The following is a 21,585-nucleotide window of genomic DNA, read 5'->3' as shown; positions in this document are numbered from 1 at the left end:
CTTTCACCCAAGCTGCCTTCCGCTTTCAAATTCTCAACCAGTTCCCTGTTTGTTAAAATCAAATTTAAAACAGCTTCACTCCAGTAGCTTTTTCAACCTTCTGAATAAAAAGTTGTCTTCAATGCAGTCCAAGAATGTATTGGATAGCCTGTGCTCCACTGTGTTAGTTTCCCAGCAGATGTCTGGATAGCTGAAATCCCCCATCACCACCAAATTCTGTGTTTTGGATGATTGTTAGTTGTTTAAAAAAAGCCTTATCAACCTCCTCTGCCTGGATAGGTGGTCTGTAGTAGACCCCTAGCATGACATCACCCTTTTATTTTTACCCCTTTTAACCTATCCCAGAGACTCTCAACAAAGTCTCTCCTATGTCCATCTTCACCTCAGTCCAATTGTATTCATTTTAATATATAAGGCAACATTTCCTCCCTTTTTCTTGCCTGTCCTTTCTGAGCTAGTTGTACCCTACTGTACCAATATTCCAATCGTGTGTATTATCCAAGTCTCTGTTATTGTCATAGTTCTGTTTATTTACTAGCACGTCTAGTTCTTCCTGCTTATTCCCCATACCGCTTGCATTTATATACAAACATCTAAGATTCTGATTTGATTTTGTCCCCCCGTTCTGCCTTGTCCCTCCTTTATCTATGATATTATAGCCCATACTCCCTCCCATAAGCATATGTGACTCTAAAGCCCAATAATTATTGCACTCATTGTGAGTAGGAGACTCACCATCCTTCAGATCCCTTCACTATATAAAACAGAGGGGTAAGATTTGAACCTAGATGATCTGTTCCAATGCTCTAACCCCTGGGTTTTAGTAGGAAGGTAACACCAACTGTGTTTTGTACAAAACTTAGTCTGGAACATGTTCACTGGATCAGGCTGTGCAGGTGAAACAGGGCCTGATCCTATGTCAAGGATTGTGCTTGGCTAAAGCATGAGTTATGTACTTGGGAGCAGGACTGAAGCTGCTGTGTGCATACCCAACAGCAGAAATGTATGTGCCTGGGAAATTTACCAGGGGAAACTTCAGCAGCTAAGGAATCTAAGTGCTTGCAGAGCTAGTCAGCAGCTGGATGGGGGTAGAAAAGACCTAAATTTTCAATTTAAGCACTGACATCTCATTGTGGATTTAGCTCTAAGAGCTTATAAAGTGGTCATTTTCTTTTACAGAAGGCTCCTGAGAAGATTTGATCAGGCAGCACACACTAGTTATTCCATCCGGAGACATTCAATTAAATTGAGGAGAAGCTTGCCTGACTGTAGTTCTCAAGATAGTTCTGGGCTTGTTTTTTTTTTTTAAAGACAGCACAATAGTGACTCCTCAATATTCAGGTCAGTTCATTGTAAGACTTAGTTGACATTCTTCTTAGTACAGACCAGCACAAAGCCCTTCCCACATCTTAAACCCCAGATGAAAGGCTTATGGGTAAATAGGACCTTATCTCTGCACTTGGGTGAATGCTACCTGTGTTGTATATCCTCAGATAACTTTGCTATCAGATCCTTCAGATGAATACCTTCCGGTTACTGTAATTACAACACTTGAATTTTCTCAAGCTGCTCCTTAACTTCCTCCTTAGAGATTAATATCTATTAAGGCCATATCCTGAATTCCCGAGCAAAGTACTTTAGGGAGAAGAATTCCCCATCATCCTTTATAGGAAAAAGAATGATCAAAAGCTTTGTGAAATTTTTCCACTTACAAACTATTGTGTCACCATCCTTTATTCCCTGTGCTGTGTTTTATTTCAGAAAACTAAGGAATCTAATAATACAGTAGTAAATTGTCTGCCATAAGTACTATAACAGGATAAAAAAAATCTTCAAGGCTAATTGAATTTTAAAGTATTTTTGCCTTTTTATTTTTTAAAACATTCCTCCCCATTCCACTGCAGTTGTTGTGTAAAGACTTGTATAAACATTAGCGGAAATGATTACATAAGAAAACAAACAATTGATTGTAGACAATCTACTTGCAAAAGCACAAAGCAAGCAAATTAAAAAAAATAAAAATAGACGTCTAGAACTTCTAACAATGGTAAGTAAAACATTTTCAAACAGAAGAATTTTTTAAGATCAGGAGGTCTCTAACTACAGCTGGAACAAAACATAGACCATTCTCCAGCTTTCCCCCTTCCCAAATGTAGGAGGGAGAGGTGTTGGATAAAATGGGACTGGTGTCAGAATTAACAAAGCTTGTGGTTTTGCTAAACTAAAATAATCCCCACATTTTTTACCAGATTTGGTATTAACTGGACCCTGATAGTTCAAAGTCAGATACTTATAACCTATTGAAGCCTTCTTAATGTCATGGCTATCCACAGACTGCAGCAGTGAAGGCTGGGACCTCTTCATTGCACAGAGCAAAATCTCTCATTCTGTTAATTATCATAACAAGGTTTCATTGGTTTAAAAAATAAATGAGAAAGGCAGGCAGGCAGGCAGACCTGGCCTCTATACCACCTCCATACCTCTGCCAGATGTCAGTTTACAGGTATCAGTTTTCACAAATGATAGAACTTTCTCCAGTTCAGCCTGCCTCCCCCTGTTTAATAAGCATTATATTCATCAATATATTATTTCTTATGTACTGAGTCAGGAATAGAGGTCTGAAGTGAAAGCTGGACACTGGTCAGGCCACTGGAAGCTTGTTCCTTGCCTTCAGGTGGCAGGCTTTTACCCAGGTTTCTTTATCTGTAGTCTACTGTATTGGGGGCGGGAGAGTTCAGTGATTTGAGCAGTGGCCTGCTTAAACCCAGAGTTGTGAGTTCAATCCTTGAGGGGCCATTTAGGGATATGGGGCAAATCTCATGGGTGGTACTTGGTCTTGCTGTGAGGGGAGGGGATTGGACTTGATGACCTCTTAAGTTGCCTTCTAGTTCCATGAGAAAGGTATATCTCCATGTATTTTATTATTACCTGTCTAGTCTATTTCTTTTGTTACCTTCAATGTTTCTCTTCGCTTGTGACCCCCACCACCATTGGTCCTGGTTTCTTTCACACCTTTCTTTCCCTCAACTATCATGTCTCACTCTTTACCTTCATTAGTCCAGCCAGTATGTACAACAACATTACCCTTTCCTACCTTTGTGGTGTCCTCCCCAGTTTAAATCAGACCACCTCTTTTGTCAATCAAGCTCTGCCTCTCTCAAGTGCAGAACTAGGAGGAAAGGGAAGGAGCACATCCCAATGGTTCTGGGTATATCATCACAATTTTTTCCTCTGCATCACAAGGGAATCAGTAGCTGGGCAGTGAGCACAAAGACAGGGATCCTTATTCACCTGCTCAGGAAATTTGATGGTACAGGTTGCTTGCAAATCCCATTTGAGAACCCCTGTAGCTGGCAATAGCAAGCCTCAAAGCATGAGGCCAAGAGTGGGTAGGGCCAGGGGAGGAGTACTGAGTCAGTTCCTTTCTCAGGTGGCCAACTCCAGTACAGAACCTCCTAAGGTGGATCTAGCCAGAAAGTTTTCTTTGAAACTATTTTTGTGATAAAAATATTGATAAAAATTAAAAATATTATGAAAAACTTTAATTATGATCAATTTTCTGGGAGACTTTTCAATGGCAAACCCAGAAAATATTTTTCCTGTAAATATTCTAATTCTTTGGTTTAAAAATAATTTAAAAACCCCCTTTAGGTTTTGGGTTCAAATATACTAGGGGGCTGAGTAGGAAATGTTCAGTTTTTGGAAAACAATTTTTTTAACCAACCCTGTCAAAATGTCCCCCCAAAGTGCTGCTTGAAAATAAAAAAGTTATTTATTGTTATTGTTTTCTATCCAACATGGATGGGGGATACCTGTGAGGGTTGCCCTCATGGTGCCAGCTAGAACTGGAATACAGATGAGCCTTCTCGTTTAACAGCCTTGCACTGAACAAGGATCTGTATGTTGCAAGTTCATTAATTAATCTGGGCATTTGCATTTTGTTCTTTTAAACAGGCTTTGCAAATATTGTGATTTTAATTTTAAATGATGAAAATATGTTTAAAGTTGGTCATCCTGTTATAAAAAACCTTTCTCCTCCTGCCTGTGCAACATACAATGGTTACATCACCTCAGTCAATACCCTGAGATTAAAATACCTCTCTGCTAGAAGTTACAACATGCTTAGAGTAGACTCCTATAACCTCCTAAAGTCGGTGGGTAATTGTAGTCAGTAAAATAAGCTGAGGAAAAATAAGTACTATGCTGTCACTAAGTGCAGGGTTTCCAACTTCCACATCCTTTCTGGAAGATGGATTTACCAATCTTCCCACAGATTTCTGCATGAGACGGTTGCTTAGATATCCACTTGATAGCACTGGATGAAAAATGTTAACATGTTTTTTTGTGGAAAATTTAGGCAAATGTGTTTCCTTCCCATAGTCTCTGTGACACTCTTCCCCCATACTGATAATAAAAATATGATGATGAGAACACGATTATGACATAATTATGATGCCTGCGGTACAAAGTGTCATATAAAATGTCAACAGAAAAGTTATGATTTGCTGAATCCTTTTTATAAGCATATATCTTTTTTTTTTTTAATCTGAAGTTATAAATATTGACCATGGATATGTATTTCAAATGTACTTGCTCTGGGTAACATCCAAACTAGCCTTTCAGGAACAACAGTGAAGAAGCTAGGCAGTGCTAATAGCCCATCAGTGGAAAATATTGGCCATATTTGTTCTCAACAGGAAATGCTTCAGATAGCCTATGGATAATGGCTGCTATGACTCAGACCACATGATACTGAACTTCATTTTGTTATCTGTATTTTTCCAGAAACTGGGCTGGGGAACTTGGCTTGTGGAAGAAACTTAAAAGGGGAAAGTGACATCACCAGGGGGCCTCATTCTCTCTGTAATTCAACACCTGGAAACACCTTAGGAATTCCAGTAATTTAGGAATAAATCAGCACCTTGGGGAAGTGCTGATTCCATTCTGGAAGAAAGGATTTCTGATTATGTATAGAACATCTATGAATTGCTGTTACTAATTACTACTCCTTGATTTAAATCCTATGTAGTATAGTAAGCTTAGTTTGCATTTTTGTTTATTTTGGTAGGTAATCTACTTTGATTTGTGTGCTATTCCTTTTAATCCCAAAGTCATTAATTTGTCTCTCTTATGAGGCGTGTTAAATTTTCAATTATTGTATCACATTTTGTCAACATATCAAAATTTGCATCATATTAATGAGCTGATAAGGGTATTTCTTAAGCTTATGGCAGATATGCCTTGATATGGCATACTTTCCTTTATGAGAAAAGGGATAATAATGGACATGGAATTCGGGAGCAAATAGTTGCAGGTTGAGACCTCAGTCTTGCAACTGGATGAGTGGTCTTTACATAGAGCCACTTGCCCGGTCAGGACCTCCGCTTGCCTCCCTTCTATATTTATATGATAGTTAAGAAACTCTTCCTTCATTCCAGTTGATCTTAGAAAAACTGGCTTTTCAGAATTGCAAACTCTCATGATACTCCCAGGAAATTATTCTGTGTTTTTCTTAAGACCAGCTTGTGAAGTCATATGTCTCAACTGCTATTTAAAAAGAAAGGGAGTTTGTAACCTTCCTGTTTGCACAGAACAGCACACCTATGTGAAGCCCAGAGACTCTAAATAAAACAGGCAAATAAAAAGACCCAGAAGTTAATCTTTTAAAATCTCTTGATTTTTTGGGACTTGACTCAGGATTTCATGCTTGGGATAGTTAGTCCTAGATTTGATGTCTATAGTGGTTTAAAGCGGAGGATTAATGATCTAGTTAAATTTCTTTCACAGAAAATGTGTAAATTTCAGTTACTTCATTAAATACGTTAATTTCTGTTTGCTTTCAATAGTTTGCTGGTTTCATGATTTTCTGTGGTTCACATCTACTGCACTTAAATGGAACTAGTTAGAATTTGCCTATAAACTGCTTACAATATAAAGGTATGTTGTTATGTTTTATTTTGGCTTTTAGTCTTAATGGGTGAGGAGAACTATTTTTAAACTTCCTATCACTCCATCACAATAATTTCAGAAGAATGATTACTTTGGAGACTAGTTTGTTGCAGGTTGGATCTCTCTGGTCCAGCATCCTTGGGATCTGACCAATCCCAAAAGAGAGATTTTGCGGGGATCGGGGGGGGGGGGGTCAATTCCAGCCCTTCTGCTGCTGGTCTCCAGACTCTCCTGGAGGGTTACCAGCCTCCTGGCTGGGCTCTCCTACTGTCTGCCTGACCAGCTCCACTACCAGTTCCAGCCAGACTCATGGCTGCCAGCCACCTGCCTAGTTCCACTCCTGGCTGCCAGGCTACAGATGGGCTCTGTTCCCTCTGCCACAGAATTCCCAGCTGGCCCTGTTCCCATCTGGCTCTCTAATCCAGGAGCTATCTGGTCCAGCAACATCCGTGGTCCTGCCAGACCATGGATGTTACTGGACCAAAGAGTCCTGGACCAGAGAGGTTCAACCTGTATCTACATGCACTCTCCAAATAACAAAATCGCTGGACAGCTAATTCTTTGGTTGCTGCTAGCAAATACCATATGTGCTCTGCATTGTGTCTGACATGAGGAAAATGAAAAAAGTCTAGGTCTGATATAGCTTATCAACTAAATGAATGGAGTAAGCTAGAATTTAAATCCTGAAGTGCTTTGCCTTTAAATCTATGCCTAAATGTTTGTGGAGTGAGCCCAAGGTTGCATCAGTACAGTTTTGTGGGTTTGGACATAGAGGCACTGCTGCGCCCAGGGGGAAAAGCTGCTGTATGGATATAAGATGGTTCAGTCAGATGGGGATATTAAGTAGACATGGTTACAGTTACAGGGTAGATGAGCCTGTAGATGTGGTGTATGTAAGTTCTAGGAGTATATAACTATAATTATTGTCTGTAGTTACAAGGCAGCAGTAAGACAGGGAAACAGCAACCTCTACTGGGGATAAAATCCACATACATACACCCTCTTCTGAAAATATTAAGACTACAACACCATTTATATTTGTTGGACCATAGAAAATTAAATGATTAACAAAGACCCTGCTTCTACAAAGATTAATGCCCGTGTAAATCTTTTCAGGACTGTGGCCTAAAAAGGCAGCTTTAACATAACCAATTCAAAGCATTTGAGTAAAGCTAGAAAATATTTAGAGCAAGAAGGGAAGGAAGGAAATTGTCCCTTTATTCATTATTTGTACAATGCTAAAAAAGTGCCTATTGGTTGGTACCCCATGTACCTCTAACATAATTGAAAAAAATACATAAAAACTAACAACCTATAAGAGTACCAGCACAATTTTAAAAGTGCACCACTAGCAAGCCAAGCAACTTACAATCACTAGTCCTCCCCCACAGCCATTGCTCTCCTTTACTGCCCCCTCTCCTTTTTCAGATGCCAGCCTTTAGTAGCTTTCAGTAACAAGGTACGAGACACATTGAGAATGTCCAGCAGTAGATCTCTCAGGGTATGTCTACACTACCACCCTAGTTCGAACTAGGGTGGTAATGTAGGCAACCGGAGTTGCAAATGAAGCCCGGGATTTCAATTTCCCAGGGGGCAGACCAGAGAGGCTCTTCGTGCTCCTCAGGGTGGAAGCTGTCTTGCAGGACCTCCTGGATACTGACAGCCCCCCGATGGACCTCCTGGATGGCAGCCTGTAGAAAGTGCAGCCAGGCTCGCAGCAACGCGTCCAAGAGAAGCACCAGAGTGCCCAGGGGCAGCTCTGGCTCCATGTTGCAGAGTGCTGTGGTGTCCCAAGTGAGGGCAACCAGGGCACTCAGAGACAACATGCTTTGCTGTCCCTCATTGAGGTAGACAAGCAAGCAGGGAAACCTGAGAACTGGCTTTCTGGGGGTGGGGAGTCCCTTTAAGCACAGACCTCAGATAGCCTCAGGCAGCAGCCCCACACAGTAAGTCCTGACCTGGTGCCCTGCAGAAACTGGTTCCAGCCAGCCTTAAATGCGATTCAGAGACCACTCAGTGTGGACATGCTATTTCGAAATAGCAAAATGCTATTTCGGAATGCATTTTGTGTGTAGATGCATTATTTTGAAATAAAATAAGCTATTTTGAAATATCACTGTAGTGTAGACATACCCTTTCTTCACAGAACTCAAGATTTTACAGACTTCTATCATATCCCTGCTTAGTTATCTCCTTTCCAAGATGAAAAATCTGTTATTTTCCCCCTCCCTTCTATTTTAATCTTTCTCTGTACCTTTTCCAATTCCAATATATTTTGTGGAGGTGGGGTGACCTGACTGCAAACAGTATTCAAGGTATGAATGTACAATGGATTTATGTAGCGGTTTTATATTTTCTGGCTTAACACCCCCTTTAGCTTTTTTGGCTGTTTCTACACATTGAGTGGATATTTTGAAAGACCTACCCATACTGGTTCCAGCATCTTTCAGCTAAATTACATCCCAGTATGCTATCCAATGTATTTTCAGAAACACCAAAAAGCCTGAACTAATCAGACTCTTGTTTGCAAGTGGGACTACATGGAAATCAATGCAACTGCAAACTTTCATTTGTAACAGCAGAAATTATTTTGTTAGACAATTTTTAGTGAAAATTTCCATTTCTTTTGACATTTTCCAGCTTTTGACCAAAAATTTCAAAAATACTTAAGAAATACTTGCTGCACGGGCTTATTAATGAATTGCTGTCATTGCTTCTTAACCAACTAATGGCTATTCTTGCTCTGGCCAATGCAGTAAACTGGAGCAAAAATGCTATCTGACATGTCCTCTCCTCCAGAAATCCTATAATCATGGAAAAGTGCTTTCAGAGAGGACTGAGGGCTCACACTCCAGAGTGGATGCTGCCAGTGTATCTGAATAAGATGGGTAGGCCCCTCTAAACCACATTTCCTTAACAGTATAATGTGGAACGCAATGTGTTAGCTGCCTTTTTCCGCAGTTCTTCTTTGTGCACTAGAAAGAAATCTTGTCCTGCTGCTTGTGAATTGAAGAGAAAAGTTCCCTAGCTTTCGCTTTCTCTCTCTCTGGCTATGTCTACACTGCAGGTATTTGTCGGCAGAGAGTATGCTAATGAAGCGCTCATTAGCATTTGTCGCATTGTCATTTGCATATTCTCTGCTGATGCTTTTTGCGTAAGAGGTTTTTGTGCAAAAAAAAAAAAGCAGTGTTGATGGGTCCGTTTTGCACAAAACTCCCCTGTTGCTCAAGATCCTGTATACCTCCTTTTTTGAGGCATACGGGATCTTGCACAAAAGGGTTTTTTGTGCAAAATGGCCTCGTCTACACTGCTTGTTTTTGTGCAAAAACCTCTGGCACGAAAAGCATTGGCAGAGAATGTGCAAATGACAGCATGAAAAATGCTAATGAGTGCTTAATTATCTGACAAATTTGCTGACAAATACCTGCAGTGTAGACATAGCCTCTCTCTCTCTCTCTCTCTCTCTACATATAATATGTAATGTTTTCTAGTACAACACTATGGACAGGCCTCCACCTTAAGAAAAGCTGAAACATAGACTTCTTTTGTCTGATGCATTTGCAAATGGTCACAATAAACTACCGGCTGAGTAATGTGAACTTGTTTTCTACTTGACAAGGAATCTACCACTGCTTACCCTTTGAAGATTTGATGGACATGCTCGAGGTGCTGAAGCAGGACAGCATGATCAATAATATTGAAAATCTGCACAGTAATCAAGCACTATGAGAAGAATGAAAGAGCTCTGGGACTAGAGGCAGGAAGTAGGAATTAACCACCCTGAGAAAAGCAGATTCAGCACACAAAAGGCTCAAAAGCTAAACTAAAAGCAAAGGAGGCAGTGGCGTGGGGGTAGGTATGTCTGCCATTTTCTTCAGAACTTTGCTGAGGAAAAAAGCTAAAATTGCAGTAAGCAAAGATGGCAACTAAATCCATCCCTGTTTGGAGGGATAGCACAAGCTATCTGCACTGCCAACACTTACTGAAGCCCTGTATTGAATTTCATTGGAAGAGAATCCCCACACAGAGGGAATGTTTAGTGCTGGTGGTAAATAAGTAGCAGCTAGTCATGAAGTTAGGAAGGGGCCCAAGTAGAAGCTACTTATTTTCAGCAGAGATGAGATTGATGATGGGTAGTGGCTTTGATGGACAAGAGAAAGGATGGAAGGAAAATGTGGTAACAGCATTAGGTTGCAGGGAAATCAAAGAAGAGGCATCTGAATTTCTTTTGTTCTAATCTTCAAGAAAAAGAACCCGGAGGGAGTTAGGGGTAAAATAGAGAATCAATATGTAGCAGTATTGCCAGCATCAAGCATTCAAAAACCAGGCCCCCAAAAGTCACAAAAGCTTTCAAAATAATAATTGGGAGGTGGTCTTTATTTTGATATAAATCTGACACTTTTTTAGTTGGAATTGAAAAATACATGAGGTGTAGATGGGACATAGTGAGAAGTCATCAAGTATTTAGTATTTAAATTTTTTAGGCACATCTTCAGGTCTAAGTCATGGTCATAAACAATCTATATGAATGTGTACTGAGCAGCACATAAAGGCCCATGAAGCTTACACACACAAGCATTTAGTGCTAAAATTCTGTTTGCCTCGATTGCACAAGTTAGACAATTTCTTATTTTTGTGGCATTCCTTACAAACTTTGAAGCACATATCTAAATAGTTTGTGCTCTAAATGAACACTAGACACTGTAAAATCCTAAAAGAACATATATATATATTCATGTACTCAACTAATTCACCAAGCTGCTGTGCTCTCCTTTCACTTCTCTACTGTACTGAGCTTAAATCATAAGTGAAAATAATGCCCTCAAAACTGATTGACCTAATTTTAGATCTACCAGCTGTTCTAGTTCCAGCAAGCACATGCATCATGCCATTCTTTTTCTCTGCCACTCTAATCTTTTCTTGTGCAAAGGCAGGATATTAACACACCCAGGTATCTCCAACCATTTTAGACCGCAGAATTCTTGCATGTTTCAAAATTATGCTCCTCATAGGTGAACTGATGAGCTACCCATTAAAGTCATTGAGAGTATTTCCTTTCATGCTAGTGGGATTTTGATTAGGGCTGTCACATGACTAAAAATTATATTGAGATTAATCACAGTGTTAATAATGGAATAACATTTATTTTGAAAGTTGAATTTACAAATGTAGAATTCTGTACAAAAAATAACCGCACTTCAAAGCAATGTAAAACATTAAAGCCTACAAGTCCATTCAATTCTAATTCTTGTTCAGCCAATCACTCAGACAAGCTTGTTGCAATTTTCAGGAGATAATGCTGCCTGCTTTTTAATTTACAATGTCAGCTGAAACTGAGAATGAGCATTCAGGTGGCACTGTTGTAGCTGTTGTCGCAAGATATTTACATGCTAGATGAGGTAAAGATTCGTATGTCCATTCATGTTTCAACCACCATTGCAGAGGACATGCAACCATGCAGATGAGCAGTTCTGCTTGATAACAATCTAAAGCAGTGTGGACTGATGTATGTTCATTTTCGTTATCTGAGTCAGATGCCACTAGCAGAAGACAAATTTTCTTTTTTGGCAGTTCTGGTTCTGTAGTTTCTGCACTGGAGAGCTGCACTTTTAAGACATCTGAAAGCTATTTCCACACTTCGCCCCTTCTAAGATTTTGGAGGGCACTTCAGAGCCTTAAACCGTTGATGGAGTGCTTTAGCTATTTTTAAGAATCTCCACGCTTTGCATTTTGTCACAGCTGTGGTGGTTTTTCTTAAAAGAAAAACAACATGCACTGGGTCATCAACTGAAACTGCCAGAACATGGGTAAAACAGGGCAGGTGACATATAATTCTTACCCATGGAGTTCAGTCACAAATTTAATTAACACATTATTTTTTTAAACAAGCATCATCAGCATGGTAGCATGTCCTCTGGAATGGTGACTGAAGCATGAAGGGGTATATGAATATTTAGGATATCTGGCATGTAAATACTTTGCTACATCAGCTATGAAAGTTCCATACGAATGCTTGTTCTCATTTTCAGGTGACATTGTAATAAGAAGTAGGCAGCATTATCTTCCATAAATGTAAACAAACTTTTCTTTGTCTTAGAAATTGTCTGAACACTGAACTTGCCCACTACATGGACTCTAAAGTTTTACATTGTTTTGTTTTGGAGTGCAGTTGTGTAACAACAACAAAAATCTGAATTGCATTTTCACAATAAAATGATTGCACTACAGTACTTGTACAAAGTGAATTCAAAAATACTATTTCTTTTGTTTATCATTATTACACTGCAAATATTTGGCATCAATAGAAGGTGAGCACGGTATATACTTTGTATTCTGTGCTGTAACTGAAATCATATATTTGAAAACATAGAAAATCTGAAGAGGGCAGACAAGCGACAGTGCATATAATCCTACTCCTGGGTCATTATATTTGTTGTCAGGGTACACTGTGTGATTTCTATCAGCACTTTCATTGTGGAAACATATTAATTTTCAAGAATATGACACTGCACTCTTTTTAAAAATACATATATTTGTAATGGTGGGTTAAATTATAGACCCATCAGTTTTGACTATATTGCTTTAAACTTCTCCACTCTTAGGGTACGTCTACACAGCCGATATTTTGAAATAACTTTCCTAGCATCTACGCAAGCCAACTGCTATTTTGAAATTAATTCAAAATAGCAGAGGGCTTATTTTGAAATTGGTAAACCTCATTCCATAAGGAATAGCACCAAATTTGAAATTACTATTTTGAAATAAGCACTGTGTAGACGCTTATTTCAAAATAGGGGGCATCCAACCCTTCCCATGGTGCCCTGGCCACAAGGTAACTTCTGACCTGATGTCCTGCTGGAACCAGTTCTGGCTGGCCTTAAATGCGATTCAGCGTCCAATCACTGTGGACGCGCTATTTCAAACTAGCAAAAAGCTATTTCTAAATGCATTTTGTGTCTAGATGCGTTATTTCGAAATTAGATATTTCAAAATAACGCTGTAGCATAAGCATACCCTTAGACATTTGTCTATGTGACAAAGCCAGCCCGTTGTACCCAGATAGGATGATTAAACTAAAATCTGTGAAGGAAAAAAATGCTTGTGCTGAGGAGGTGGCAAGACAGGCCTTTGGAAAGGAACATCAGTGCTCCCCTGCCAGCACCTGATATCCCTCCTCACTCTCCTGTTCCCAAGAAGGAACGACACAGGGAGTAGGGGGATGTGGGAGGTGGGGGTGCAGGCAATCAAGCAGCAGTAGGCACTGGAGACTTCAGGGAAGGAGCAGGCCCACCACAGCCCTAGTGTCCAGTGGTGTGGTGGCAGTGGCTGTGCCAGGGAAGGCTTAGCCCTTGGCCTACTAGCAACCCAGGGAGGGATTATGTGATGGCTACCTGTTCTGTTCACTCCCTCTGGGGCATCTGGTATTGGCCACTGTCAGCAGACAGGATACTGGGCTAGATGGACCTTTGGTCTGATCCAATATGATGTTCTTACAGTAAGCTGTATTTTGGGTGGTGGCTGAGTGAGAATCCTGGGTGGAGAAAAGGGCAAGACCCAGATCCCTGTCTCACTGGTGTAAGCCTGGGAAACTTTGGTGGAGCTATTTAGGTTTGAGCCAGCATAAGTGAAAGCAGAATCTGTCTGCAGACTTTCATTTGGCTTCTTAATGAAGCTAGCTACTGAAAGAAATCTTGTTTACAACCTTCCTCACTCATCTCCTCCCCCCTTTCCGCCACCCTGCCACTCAGCTTTCTATTTTAGTCGCTTTGGATGGCACTATTTGAGGAAATAGCCCAGTTCATTTATTATTTTGTTTTAATGAATGTAGTGAGGGTCTGTGTGACTCATGGGATGTGGAAGTTGCTCCGGTAATTGCTCGTGACTGTTGAACTGCAGAGTAATAGCTCAGAAATATCTGACTTGACTTAAAGGCTCACACTTCAAGGCCTGCACTAGTCAGTGCCTCTCCCTCTCCCTTCCGTTCTGAAGAGGCCTGGGGGTGGGGAAATGCAGCATTTTGTGATGACCACACACTTGCACATAATAGCATTACTGGTTACTGCCTGAGAGCCCTTGACATTTTCCCCCCTTGTTTCCATTTCCTTTTCTGTGGATATGAATGAAACGTGTGTGCGTGCGTGTTATAAACATGATTTAAGCCTCGTCACGTCTATGGGAGATCTGTATTATCAGTCCCATTTCACACATGGGAAAATTGAAAAGAGAGAGTTTGAATAACTTGCACTCACAGATGGAGACCAAGGCAAAGCAGGGACTCCCAGTCTGTATGCTAACCACAAGATTATGCATATGTCCTCGCAGCAAATGCTGTGCCTGCCAGAGCTGGCTTGAATCCAGCTGGCACAGGTAACAGTAACAAGGCTGCGCACTGCAGGCTAGCAAACCAAGTACATAGCCAGGATCCAGGCTAGGTTTATGCTGCCCACATTGAGCTCTTCTCATTGCTAAGTTACCTGTATTAGCCGGATCCAAGCTAGCTCAGAGATTGTGCACAGCTCCTGCTGTATAGATCCTCACTTCTGCTGTGACTTTGTCAAAACTTAAAAAAACAACAAATAATCCTTAGGGTATGTCTACACTACAGCGTTATTTCGAAATAAGATATTTTGAAATAACGCGTCTACACACAAACTGCAGTTCGAAATAGCGTTTTGCTATTTTGAAATTGTGCGTCCACATGGAGTGGACACTGATTCACATTTAAGGCCGGCCGGAACCAGGTCAGGCAGGGCATCAGGTCAGGACTTACTGTGTGGGAGCTTCCACCCTGAGGAGCACTTAGAGCCTCCCTGGTCTGCCCCACTGAGGACTTGTGCCTCATTCCTCCCTCATGTCCTTCCACTTACCCTCCCCCCAGCCCTCCCTTCCTCATGTCAAATCAAAAACACGTTTTTTCATAAATACAAACTCTCTTTATTTAACAAAACTGGGGGGGGGGAGAAACTCTGGTGAGACTAGGGAAAGGAGGCAGGAAAAGGGAGAAGAGAGGGTGGGAGAGGGGAGGGAGAAACCTGGGAGGAGGGAGCTAGAAGGGGGAAGCAAGGGAAAGAAGGGGGAGGGGAAGCTCAGGGCTCAGGGGTGGGGGGTCTCGTCGGGCCAACTGTCTCCCAGCACAGCGGGTGCGGGAGCCTTGGTGTCCCCAGGGGGATGGGGAGGGGATGGAGGGTGAGGAGGGTGTGGCAGGAGGGGGAGAAGGAGCGGAAGCTGGGGAGGCAGCAGGCGCTGGAGCGGCAGGAGGCAGCATGCTCTGCACCAGGGTCTGCAGATATTGGCAGATGGCAAGCAGCTCCTGCATAACTCCCTATCTTCTTGTATCCAGTGCTCCACGGTGCGGTGCAGGGCTCACAGGGCCCCCAGGTGCTGCTGTTGGTACCCCTGCAGTGTTCAGGTGATCCTGCGGAGCCCTCGGATGCAGGAGCATGTACCGGGTGGGGTGGTGCACCCTGCACACACAGGTGGTGAGACTGTAGAGAAAGAAGAGAAGTGGTCAGTTCTCCCTGGGGGGACAGTGGGGGAAGCCCAGCCCTACTCTGCAAGGTGAGGATGACCGTGCCCTGCACCGTCAGAGCCGCTGTGCTTGCACAAAGGCCATAGTCGGCATGTCCGGCTATCCCTGGGAGTGGGAGCTGCCCTGAGACTGCACCCATGCCCCTGTGCTGTGTATAGTGCGGCTGAGGTGGGGAGGAGCTGTCCCCTGCCTCAGTGTAGAGGGGACTTGTGAAGGGAGGGCATCCTGCTGTCAGAAGCGGCCCGAAGCCGGCTGCAGCAGCTGGCGCCCTAGGCGGGGTGGCTCAATTGGCGCCCCTGCCTGCACAGCTGTCAATGGCCGTGACTTCATCGGGGGCGCCCCGGCACCCTGTGGTGTTGTCATCATCAGGTGCCCGGGCCAGTGGTGTCCTAGACAGCTTGCCTAGGCTCACAGGCCACCCCTGCCTGCTGTGTCCTGCCCTGGGGCCAGGAGCGTGTCATGTCTCTTCTCACATGCGTGTGGCTATTAGGCCAAGGCCCCTGTGTGACAGCCAGCTGGAGACCCCTGTCCAAGGGTGGCACGGCACATGCTCACACATGCACAGGTTGCTGCGTGATCCGTGGTAAGCAAGGCTCACACGCGTGGTCCCTGGTCTCCCTCCCTGCCCCCCCCCCCCCGTAAGGGGACAGAGATGGCACTCACATGTTGTGGCCTCCCCGAAAGACCCTGGTGACTCTGCTGCTGGGACAACTCGGGGGTCCTGGTGGCGTGGCACCCTCCGTCTCGGCTTCTGCGGCTCCTCCTCTATGCCCTGGTCAGGGCCCTCTGCTCCTGGATCGGTGCCCCCCCGCCCTCCCTCCCGGGGTGGCCTGGACTATCCTGACTCCCAGGATGCGGTCTAAATCACCAAAATAGGGGCAGGTGTCTGCCCCTGTTGGGGAGCTGCCCCGTGTGGCCCTGGCATATGCCTGCCATAAATTTCTTATGTTCATGTGCACCTGCTCCTGGGGGCGCATGTGCCCTTTTGTGGCCATGGTGGCAGCTATCCAGCCATAGATGCTAGAAAAGTTAATTTGAAATAACAGCTGTTATTTCAAATTAACTTTGATGTGTAGAAAAAAGGAGACTAAAGGGGAATATGATAGAGAATTTTAAACTCATGACTACTGTGAAGAAAGTAAATAAGGAAAAGTTATTTACTTCTTTCCATAACACAAGAACTAGGGAGGCACCAAATGAAATTAAAAGGTAGTGGGTTTAAAATAAACAAAAAGAAGCATTTCCTCACACAATGTATAGTCAATCTGTGGAACTCCTTGCCAGAGGACGTTGTGGAAACCAGGACTTTAACATGGTTCAAAAAAGAACTAGATAAATGCATGGAGGATAAGTCCATCAATGACTATTAGCCAACATAGATAGGAAAGGTGTCCCTAGCCTCTGTCAGAGGCTGGGAATGGGAGATAGGAGATGGATCACTTGATTACCTGTTCTGTTCATTCCCTCTGGGGCACCTGTCATTGGCCACTGTCAGAAGACAGGATACTGGGCTACATGGATCTTTGATCTGTCCCAGTATGGCCATTTTCATGGTTTTATGATCTTATGTAAAGCCCTCAGGTGATTGCGAGTCCCTCACATCCCTAGGTAAATAGCCCCTATACAAATTTGCACTGTATTTTTAGCCAGAATTTTTCTAGCTGCAGCTTTCAAACACTGAATCATGCGATGATGGGTGCACTCCTGGGGTGCAGTTTGCGAGCCATAAGAAACCCCTAAACCTTGCTCACACTCTTTCATTGCTCAGACACGCAAGCGCCCTAACCAGAACGTTATCCCCCAGAATAGCAGGTGGTGCCACACATCCAAACTGAGCTATCTGTGAGTGCTTTACCCAGAGCCATCCTGTCCATAGGACAGTTTGGGGTGACTGCCTTGGTGCCTGTGCTTTCGTGGTGGTGGGGTGTCCTGAGGCAGATGTCCCAGCTGTCCTATGGATGGGACAGTCCCTCATATAGCCCGTAAAGCCCAGGGCAGCCTCAGGGATTATCTGGGAGGCCTGGCACTGGGTGAGAGCAGTGGGATTGTTCCTCCCCCCTTTCCCCCCACACTCACTGATGACAGGAGCTGTATGAAGCAGAGCAATACAGCAGCCTGCTCCTCTCTGCCACCAACTGCAGTGGCGGGAAGCAGAGGTGGGAAGAGGTAGGGTGAGGGCTTAAGGAAAGGTGCGGAATGGTGATGCGGGGGGGTCAGGGACAGAGTTGCCCGTTGGGACAACCCTGGCTTTACCTAAGACATCCAAGTACAAATAGCAAACCCCAGCCAGTTTCCCCACTTCCCAGGCACCCCTCCCCTCCTGGGCTACGTCTAGACTGGCATGATTTTGCGGAAATACTTTTAACGGATAAGTTTTTCCGTTAAAAGTATTTCTACAAAAGAGCATCTAGATTGGCAAGGATGCTTTTGCGCAAAAAGTGCTTTTGCGCAAAAGCATCCGTGGCCAGTCTAGACGTGGTTTTGCGCTAGAAAAACCCAATCACCATTTTCGCCATCAGGGCTTTTTTGCACAAAACAGTTTTTAGCTGTCTACACTGGCCCTCTTGCGTAAAAACATTTCCGGAAAAGGGCTTTTGCCCGAACGGGAATGTCAAAGCATTTGCGCAAGAAGCACTGATTTCGGACAGTAGAACGTCAGTGCTTTTGTGCAAAATCAAGTGGCCAGTGTAGACAGCTGGCAAGTTTTTGCGCAAAAGCAGGTGCTTTTGCAGGAAAACTTGCCAGTCTAGATGTAGCCCTGGAGTATAAGCACTGCCATAGGGATCTGTGCTACTGAAACATGTGGGTGTCAATATGATGCCACATAATGACATTTCAGCTTTATAAAATGCCAGAGAAAAAGTCTAGGAAATATCTCTCTCTCTCTTGCTCGCTCTCTCTCATGCACATGCATACAACTTAGAATTTAAAGTTGTAAAACCAAGCGCTCAAAAGTTGGAAATGCCAGAAATGCTGTTGCCTGTACAACCTCAGATGACTCATCTTGTGGGTATGCATTATGATAGTCTTCAATTACGTGATCACATGCTACCTTTCCCACCGTATCTCTGCCTCGTTCGGTGAACAGGATTGACTGCTGCACTGGGGAGGAATCAGGATTACGTAGCTTAGAAGGCTGTTGAGCTGAAGGACTTCTTACTCTGACTCCTGTAACCCTTATATCCCAAGGACTGGGGAGTCAGGTAGAAGAGTGGTGTTCTTCCGACTTCCTGATGTGTAGACAGTGCCAAAAGCCAAATTAAGCTACTTGACTTCAGATACACAACTGACATAGCTCAAGTTGTGTAGCTTAATTTGAGTTTTTCCCTGTTGTGTAGATGTACCCTCATTTGTTGCATAAATTCAAAGATGCATTGTAAATATAGCAGAGGATTTCAGAGAAAGAAAGGAGGATTTAATAATTAAGGAAGATGAATGCCATCCTGGAGTCTATTCTTGCCTCTCCCATAGAATTCCTATGTAATGCTGAGCAAGTCACTTAAATTGTGTATTCCTCATTTTCTGGTTGCCCAACTTGAAACCCTGGGACCTGATTTGAAGAAGTGCTAAGTTCTCCTATCTATAACTGAAGTCAGCTAGAGCTGTACCTGAATACATAAAGGGCTAAGCATTATAAAGGGCAAGGAGTGCAGGCCACAGAATGTGGGACTATATTCTGGAAAGCAGAGACTTTGAGGATTATAGTGGACAAACAACACAACATGAACTTCAAGTGTGATGATTTGCAAAAAGGTCTAATCAGTGATCTTTGCTATTGAACAGGGGAGTAGTGAGTGGAAGTTGGGAGGTGATTTTCCCTCTATATCATTGATGAGACCAATGGTGGAACAATGCATCTGTTTCTTATGGTCACATTTTAAAATGGATGGTGATGTACTATAGTGTGAAGATAGGCAGGCTGCAGCCAATTCCTTACCATGCAAGACCTGAAGAGCTCAATTTGTTTAATTTTCAAAAAGTTGATGGAGAGGGGCCTTGATGACAGTCCCTTCCAGGGAGAAAATACCAGGTATCACAGTGGTCTTTAATCTAGTCAAGAAAGGCATAGCAGTAACTGACATCTGGAAGTTGAAGAATTGAAGAATTTGAAATTAATCACATTAGAAATAAGGCACAGTGAAGGAGATTTAAGCATTAGAATAAATGACCGTGGGAAGTGATGGATTCCCTTTCTCGACGTCGTCAGATCAACTCTGGATGCTTTTCTGGGAGTATTGCTTTAGCCAAACATTGTTAGGATCAGTAGAGGGAACTCAGACTGAATGGTCCCTTCTGGCCTTAAACCCTACAAAAGTATTCAGGGGGTCTCAAACTTGGCATGTCATATCAATGGTAATTTATCTTAATTTCTTTGTCTGAGCTCCTACCTGCAAAAAATGGGGAAAATTCCCTTCCTTCCTGCAGGAGGTTTGTGATAGTAAATTAGTCTTCATGAAGAATGCAGATGCTGCAGTTAAGGCTATGATTTAGTCATGACAGTCACGGATTCCATGACTTTACCAGACCTCGGCGACATATTTGGCTTCAGCTGTCAGCAACTGAAGCTGTGGCTAGCACCATGGCTGTAGAGCCGGGGTTATATTCCTCTGCCCCACAGCTGGGGCTCCAGTCAGAACTGTATTCACTTTTCTGGGGCCCAGGGTTATTAGAGTTTGTGGGGGCCCCTAGGAATTTGGAGTGCAAGAGGGGGCTGGAGTGAAGGGGCATATCTGGGGCCAAGAGGTTTGGCGTGTGGGAGGGGGCTCAGGGCAGGAGGTGGGGGTGGGGGTCTGGGAGTTAAGTTGCAAGAGGGGACTGGGCTGGGGCATGGTATTGGAGAATTTACCTGGGGCAGCTCCCCTTCGGCGTCACAGGTACCACAGACTTGCGGGGGGCTTGGCTCTTCCCTAGATGAGAGGAGTGGGTAGGGCATAGAACTACCTCCTCTTCCTCCAGCTAAGCACAATTGAACACAGGGGCTTTAGTAGCTGCAGCCCAGGGCCCCACTATAAGATCTGTGCTTTTGATGGTCTAGAGATCTTTTTGCAGGAATCCCTTTTCCTGGGGCTGCAATCCCTAAATCCCCTTTCTTAATTCAGTCCTGCATGCACCTCTCCTGCCCCCAGCTTCTGCTGGGGCTGCAACTGAGGCTGTGTTCTCTTGCCTCATGGCTTCCACTGGGGCCTGCAGCCGCATCTGTGCAGCCCTTCCCAGCAACTTGTATGATTATTTTTAATAAAAATCACTGACCTGTCACAGGCTCTGTGAATTTTTATTCATTGCCTATGACCTGCCTGTGACTTTTATTAAAACTAACTGACAAAGTCTTAACCTCAACTATAGTGATAAGAAACCTAGAAAAACACAGAAGGATTAGCTGCATTTTCAGATTTTAACAATTCTGAAGTATCCAGCTGAAATAAAAAGGACATACATTTGTAATTGTCCAGGGATGTTTATCTTTATGGTCTGCTCACCTGATCTGCTTTCTGATCTGCAAATGAAATAACCTTGGAATGGCATAAAACTTGCATAGTGAATCCTCTTCACTCTCCCTTCAATTTTCTACTTAAGTGTTCATAGCAGGGGTGGGCAATAATTTTTAATGGGGAGTGTCAGGACTGTTCCCCACTCTGGCATTCTGAGTGCAGAAGGTGGGGGTCTCCAAAAGACCTTAAATATCTTGCCTCTATAGGCACTGCTTACAAAAAAAAACCTCCCCAGAGTCACAGATGCACTGGCTCAGGCAAATAGGCTGCCACCATTAAGTGATTTAAACCCTGAAAAAACAGGAAGAAAGACTTGAATTTCTCCCAGGGGTACCCCAGCTCTTTTGCCACAAGAGAGCTTAAAAAAAGAAAAAAAAATACTGAAAACAAATTGTGTCTCTGCTAGCTGACCTCTTAGGCTGGTGGGGGAGAGGGATGGGACACACACACACAGACCTGTTACCTTCCAGGCCAGGAGAATCCAATCATCACCTTAAAAAAGGTGTTTTTATTTACGAAACAAAAGATGTAGTTGATAAAGCATACTTGGTTTGCTAGGTGTAACAGAGAAACTATGAAAAGAGCAGATTAAAACACAACGGAAAAAAACATTATCTT

At 43.2% G+C, this 21,585-nt stretch overlaps 1 protein-coding gene across 2 annotated transcripts in view; it reads left to right on the top strand.

Annotated features, from left to right (window-relative positions):
* POPDC1 (popeye domain cAMP effector 1) overlaps positions 1-4,922 on the top strand; it is a 65,536-nt gene extending 60,614 nt beyond the window's left edge. For both annotated transcript variants that reach the window (XM_075923941.2, XM_075923942.2), the window contains exon 8: positions 4,786-4,922. In XM_075923941.2, coding sequence (XP_075780056.1) covers positions 4,786-4,907 — 122 coding nt within the window. In that variant the 3' untranslated portion in view covers positions 4,908-4,922. The remainder of the gene's footprint in view (positions 1-4,785) is intronic.
* Positions 4,923-21,585: the final 16,663 nt, after the last annotated feature.

This window comes from Pelodiscus sinensis, chromosome 3 (assembly GCF_052426305.1).
Source record: "Pelodiscus sinensis isolate ZL-2025 chromosome 3, ASM5242630v1, whole genome shotgun sequence".
NCBI lineage: Eukaryota > Metazoa > Chordata > Testudines > Trionychidae > Pelodiscus > Pelodiscus sinensis.
This window is presented reverse-complemented; position numbering and strand designations above follow the sequence as displayed.